The 6,791-nt window shown below is 39.3% G+C and overlaps 1 protein-coding gene across 4 annotated transcripts in view; it reads right to left on the bottom strand.

Annotated features, from left to right (window-relative positions):
• Positions 1 to 6,791, bottom strand: part of CTAGE5 (CTAGE family, member 5) — a 126,545-nt gene that overhangs the window by 116,747 nt on the left and 3,007 nt on the right. For all 4 annotated transcript variants that reach the window (XM_014547540.1, XM_014547541.1, XM_014547542.1 and 1 more), the window contains exon 3: positions 4,538 to 4,624. In XM_014547540.1, the coding sequence (XP_014403026.1) occupies positions 4,538 to 4,624 (87 nt within the window). The remainder of the gene's footprint in view (positions 1 to 4,537; positions 4,625 to 6,791) is intronic.

Raw genomic sequence — 6,791 nt, 5'->3', positions numbered from 1 at the left:
TTTTTTTTTTTTTAGTTTTATTCATTTCAAATGGGCCGGATCCAGCCCGCGGGCCGTAGTTTGCCCACGGCTGCACTAGCCTAACCTAAATCAAGGTTACACTACCCAGGTGAGCCAGTAATGCAAGGGTATAAAGGCCAAACCTCTTGCTTCTATTAAGGACAACTCTGAAAGGACATCCCAGCTTCATAGTTCTTTATCAAATCTACTGAGACCTTTGTTGCAACTGCATCACCATTCAGCTTCTCTGTCTGCCCCCTCTTCTCTTTTCTTTTGTTCTCTCACAAGTGCTATTATTCCCAGGAAGGCTCCACAGTAAACTTCTTGGATGCAAAGATCCACCTCAGAGTCTATTTCCCAGGGAACTTGACCTAAGAATTTGAGGCTTCTATATGTTTACTATATGCTCTGCACTGTGCTAGTTGCTGAAATTCTACAGTAAACAATAGGAAAAAGGTAATTATAAGTTGTGATAAATGCTATGGAGGAAATAAAGGAAAGTTGTGATTAAGAAGCATAAGAATCATCATAGATGGCCTCTCAGATGTACTGATGTTTAAGCTGTGACCTAAGAGATAAGAAGGAACTAGCCAAGTGAAGAACTTGGGGAAAGCATTTCAACTAGAGGGAATGGCCTGTTTGGGTCTCTGGGCTGGGGCAAAGTTTGGCATGTTGTAAGAACAGCCAACAGACCAAAGTAGCCAGGAGCATAGTGAGTGAGGGGAGAGTGAGGCGTAAGACAAGGGCAGCAAGGGGGGCAAGCGAGTTCATGTAGAACCAGGGTAAGGAGTCAGGGCTTGATTCCAGGTTCAATGAAAAGCCACAAAAGGGCTTTAACCCAAAGGTATGACATGATCTGATTTAAATTTTTTTTTTTTGTAATATCCTTTGCTGTTTAAAGAATGGGTTGGGAGAAGGCAAAAGTAGAGGATAGGAGGTCAGTTAGAAGGCTATTGTGTTCTAATTAAGAGAAGCCTTGGATTAGGGCTAAAGGGGAGAGTGAGAATGATGAGAAGACAATATAGTCCAGAAAAATTTTGGAGATAGAACTAACGGGACCAGCAATTATACAATAAATGGACAGTTAATCCCAGAATTTGTGTTGGGCAGAGGCCAGCTAACAGTCTGCTTAATTAGGCAGACTCACTTCACACTGACCTCATGAAACATAAATTGGCTTAACCTAGAATCTGAATTAAATGGGCTAATAAAATTCACATATTGAAAAGTTATCTCCTCCCTCCCTCCCTCCCTCCCCCCACTCCCAAATCGGGTAAAATTTAAAAAAGAAAAGTTATTTTCTGATTCCCTTTCTCATTATCAAGCCCAACATTATCAAGCTTATTTAAAACTCAAACAAAAAAAAGAGGTTGTACAGATATGATACTTATAGAGAGTGTTAATCTAAAAATAAAAGGCTGCTTTAGCTGGTTTGGCTCAGTGGATAGAGTGTTGGGCTGTGGACTGAAGGGTCCCAGGTTCGATTCTGGTCAAGGGCACATGCCTGGGTTGTGGGCTCAGTCCCCAGTAGGGGGTGTGCAGGAGGCAGCCAATCGATGATTCTCTCTCATCATTGAGGTTTCTATCTCTCTCTACCTCTTTCTTCCACTCTGAAACCAAAAATATTAAAAAAAAATAAAATAGCTGAAACCGGTTTGGCTCAGTGGATAGAGCGTCGGCTTGCGGACTGAAAGGTCCCAGGTTCGATTCCGGTCAAGGGCATGTACCTGGGTTGTGGGCACATCCCCAGTGGGAGATGTGCAGGAGGCAGCTGATCGATGTTTCTCTCTCGTCGATGTTTCTAACTCTCTATCTCTCTCCCTTCCTCTCTGTAAAAAATCAATAAAATATATTTTTTAAAAAATAAATAAAATAAAATAAAAATAAAAAGACCTTTCAAAGTAATAGGCAATGAGCATTTATTTGAGATTTTTAAAAAAAGAATAGCTATTCAGGAATCACTTATTCGGGCAGAAACCCAAATGGTGTTCTGATTAAAAAACAAAGGCAAGGCATATTTATGAGAAAGGGGCAATTACATCAGTAGTAGAAAGGCATTTCTGTTGGTGCAGATAGGCTAAGGTAGTGATGCTAATTCTAAACAATGTTTTTAATTTTAGTCCTGTAGTCATAATATCTGCTCTCTTCTTATCCTTGTTATCTTTGGGACACAATGTTGCTTTAGGCCCAGGCCAAAGGTTATTTTACCCTGTTTTAATATTACAAAGTTTTGAGGCATACCCCATGAAAGGCAGTTCCTCTGGGTTTGCAGCTATGGCTGCATTTTAAAGCGGCTCCAATTATATTATGTTTATTTTTTTAAATATATTTTTATTGATTTCAGAGAAAAAGAAAGAGGAGAGCAAAAAAAAAAAACATTAATGATGAGGGAGAATCATTGATCGGCTGCCTCCTGCATACCCCCTACTAGGGATTGAGCCCACAACCTGGACATGTGCCCTTGACCGAAATTGAACTCAGGACCTTTCAGTCTATCGCTCTATCCACTGAGCCAAACAGGCTAGGGTTATATTATTTTTCTCAACAAGAGTGTGATAAAAAATAAAATTGTCTATGTAGGATAATAACATTAGTAATAATAGCTAACACTTACATAGCGCTTACTAAAGTACTGTTCTATGTAGGTTATATATGCTTACATTTCCTCAATGAATTTATGAGGTAGCACTATATTATAATCATCCTCATTTTACAGATGAGAAAATTAAGGCTCACAAGATCGCAAAGTTACTAAGTGACTGAGTCAGGCTTTGAACTCAGTCCACCTCCAGAATCCATGCTCTTAACCGCTACATTCTGCAACTTTGTCTGTTAATTTTTCAGAAAACAAAGATTTGCTTGTCATAACTTTGTCTTACCTAATTTTATTCACACAATCAAACTATTCCTAAAGTGAATTCTCAGACCAACTAGTTTATGTATCTACACTAATAAAAGAGAAACATGGTAATTGGCGTATGACCGCTACCCTTCCCATTGGCTAATCAGGGAGATATGCAAATTAACTGACAGCCAAGATGGGATGTGTGCACTAGGCCTCTAGTAATTTTAATATTATCTATTTGATAATACGTGGTGTTTTTGTCCAAAATATTTAAAAGTATTTTACAGTTTTCTTAATATCTCTTCCAGAGCCTATTTTTATTTTAGAGAAGAGAGCTTACATTGTTCATGGGAGTGAGACATTCATCAAATGTATTTTCCTAATGTGTCAATTTGTTGACATGTAAGTAAAAAAAAGAAGAGATGATTCAACAGTCTGATTTGATAACCTTCACATTACCTGATTTCACAGTTTTTATTTTAGCATTTATATTATGGTAAAAATGTTAAAAATTAATTGCTAAAATCTATAATTATAAAGGACAGTATCAAATAAGTTTTGTGAAATTACAAAGGCCAATTACATTTTAACATTCAGCGAAGTTATTTTTTTTTTAACCATTTTCTTGGTGAAATTATATTGGGCCTGTTAATCATCTTAGAAAGCAGCTGTTCTAAACACATCTCACTGCATATGCAATACATGAGCCTGTGGATTCAGGTCTCCGACTCTTAAAAAAAAGTCAGTGCAGTATTTTAAAGGGATGTCCAGGAAAATAAAAGGTTTATTCTTGGGGGATAATAGAAGATTTTTTTCCTTTGAAGAAAAGTAGATTTTACTTTGAGCCTTTCCTTTGGGATGTTTGTTTGAAATGTTAATTAGAATAACTGGTTTAGCAAGGATTAGGATAAGAGCTAAACATCACTGACAGCAAGATATCTTCTCCTGAGAATCTTTTATGTCTCAGTGATTGCTGTGGTGCTTAAAGTGGATGAAGTTATTGCATACTCGCCAGGAAAAATGTCACAAAGACCACACCATTTGTAAATGTACCTTAATATTCACAATTGAGCCAGAAACATTTTTTAAATTACTCACTTTTGAAAAGTTAAAAAAAAGTAATAAATGAAAGAATACATTACACTAATGTCTTAATTATGATGTTTCTGGGTATTAGATGTTTTAGAGCATTTTTTTCTAATATGTATCTGCAGAGGCAATACTTTCTTAGGTCTGGACTATCAGGGGCTGAGTGAGATGGGCTAGACACACCCTGGAGCCCTCCTGCGGTACCTTCCCAGCCCCAGTTGTGTACTGGTGGGGGTCCCTTGGCCTGGCTTGCACTCTGTTGCAATCTGGGACCCCTGGGGGATGTTAGAGAGCCCAAACCTGCTCAATGCAGGAGCTCAGCCAAAAGCCGGTCTCACGACTGGCTAGTGCAGTGGAAGTGGCGGGAGTCTCTCCCGCCTCCACAGCAGTGCTAAGATGTCTGACTGCCAGAGGGCTCCCAGACGGCGAGAGGGCACAGGCCAGGCTGAGGGCCCCTCCCTTCCCCCCGAGTGCACAAATTTTTGTGCACCGGGCCTCTAGTTTACTATATAAAATATATAACCAAGGAGCACTTATACTTCAGAAAACTATTTTAGCCAAGAAATTTTAAATTCAATTAATAACCATAATAAATTTACTCACTTTGGTTGGTATTTGAATTTCCTCAGGTATAAACACCTCTTCAATCTGGACTGCATCTCTGGGGAAATATCCAAAGTCCTTTCCTTTCTATCAAAATTAAGAAAAAAGATCAGCAAGGAAAAATGCTCATAGCAGTAATAACTATTAAACCTAATTTTGCCCATGTCCTTGGCTATTTTAAATCACAAATATTAATTGGCTTTCATTTGCCATCTAAAAGAAAGTGAGTGAAATAATATCCCTTTTGTTATTCAAAAGAAACAGCATTAATTGGAGGGAACAAAGAGCCAGGCTGTAAAATGCCTTTTTTTTTTTTTTCAAACTTCAGAGGGAAAACCTTTCATATACTCCTTTTCTTCCTTTTTGTGTTCCCTGGTGACCTTCCCTGCCCAGGTGGACCACACATTTACACTAGCAAACTGGGGATATCCATCGGCCAGGGAATGGTGGCAGTAGCCAACCTAGATAGAGCTGTGACATATTCCTCATTTTCAGGATGCCAAAATCAGGTCAAAGGTTTAAACTCTGAAGGGCCAAGAGAGTTTCATCAAGATGGTAAAGATCTATGAGTCCTCCAGGGAGGATTTGGTCCCGTTTAACTTTTCTGGGGCCACCCTGGTAACAGAGATCCTCTTAATCTAGTTTTAGTGCATGTAGGATGTCCCTGGAGAGTGAAGTCTTCACACAACCATTCTCAGCCCATTTCCTATTCCCATCAAGGTTTAAAGACTGTCTTCCTTTTTTTTTGGTATGTTCTTCTCTCCCCCCACCCCACCTTATTTTCTTCTTTATTGATTAAGGTATTACATATGTGTCCTTATCTCCCCGTTACCCCCCTCACCCCCCTGGTGTCTGTGTCCATTGGTTAGGCTTATTTGCATGCATACAAATCCTTTGGTTGATCTCTCCCCCTTCCCCCAACCCTCCCCTACCTTCCCTCTAGGTATGACGGTCTGACGGATGCATCTCTGAAAGACCATCTTTCTTTTGGTCTTTTGATCCAGCACCATTATACCTCCATTGTGATTCTTCCACTTGGCAGTTGCTGCAACTGTTTGGAAACTGACAGCCTGTGAGTGAACTCTACAGTGTGGTTCCTTAAACAGTTACTGCCTGAGCTAAACACATCATGCACAGAATTAAGTGTGCTTGAAACTTCACCCTGGCTCCACACATTACACACTGCTCTTGTGCAGAACCAGCATTTCCACACATAGTAAACAAAGAAAGAATGTTTGCTTTTCCTGTTATGATACCTACTATGTAATTTTTCTTATAGCTGCATTGGGTGCCTCCAATACTTAAAAACACAGACTGACATGTTTAAGGGACCATAGTAGTAAGGAACATTGGCAGTGGCAGAGGCCAGGCAAACAATTCTGGCTGGTGACATTCAGAGTTTCAGTCATATAGCCCCTGATGCTAAAAAGCAGGACAAATCCAAATATAATTTGCTCCTTCAAGTAGTGATCACAGAAGCCACACAAGGAGAGAGCTGATGCATATACAATATGGACACAATGTATGTATCAGGTTCGTCATCCTTGTTCAACTTGGGAGTAAAATTGCTTATCATAGCATCCTTTCATTATAAAGCATAAAGATATAATCAAAGATGCAAACCTATTTTCAAGTGAAAATATTAATCATTAATTTTTCTGTCATATATGAGAGAGATGATTCTGGCTTCTAGGAATTTCAGTGTAACAGGACTCTGGGCCATATAGAAGGCTCTCCCAGTTCTTTTTTTCCATGAAAAGTCTTCCCTAGGCTATCCGAGGACCTTTTCAATAACAACTCAGTCCTTTATTTGCTCAGAAAGACATGCCTTTTAATCTCATTAACTAAAACTTCTCTCTTAAGCCTGGCCATTTGCAGCACCAAGGGATGGCTGGAGTTGCCTAGTCATCCCATAATCTCCATCGGCACCTGTGAAGTCTCTCCAAAAAAAATTTGTAATCTATGTTCAAAAATAATACATGCTATGTAAAAGTAATTTCAAGACACTCTTAAGACTTCTATCCCAACCAGACTGCCTTCCCAAAAGCTACTTTATAGAAAAATTTTGAAATGAACACTAGACTTGACCATTTTTTGTTTGCCTAAGTATGTTATGAGTTTGGCCCTGCTGGGTAGCTCAGTTGGTTGGAGCATCCTCCCAATAGGCCAAGGTTGCAGGTTAGGTCCCCAGACAGAGCATATACAAGAAGCAACCAGTGAATGCACAAATAAGAGGAACAGCAAGTCAATGTCT

Source organism: Myotis brandtii, unplaced genomic scaffold (genome assembly GCF_000412655.1).
Source record: "Myotis brandtii unplaced genomic scaffold, ASM41265v1 scaffold479, whole genome shotgun sequence".
Lineage (NCBI taxonomy): Eukaryota > Metazoa > Chordata > Mammalia > Chiroptera > Vespertilionidae > Myotis > Myotis brandtii.
Note: the sequence above shows the minus strand (reverse complement) of the source record. Positions and strands in the feature narration are given on the sequence as shown.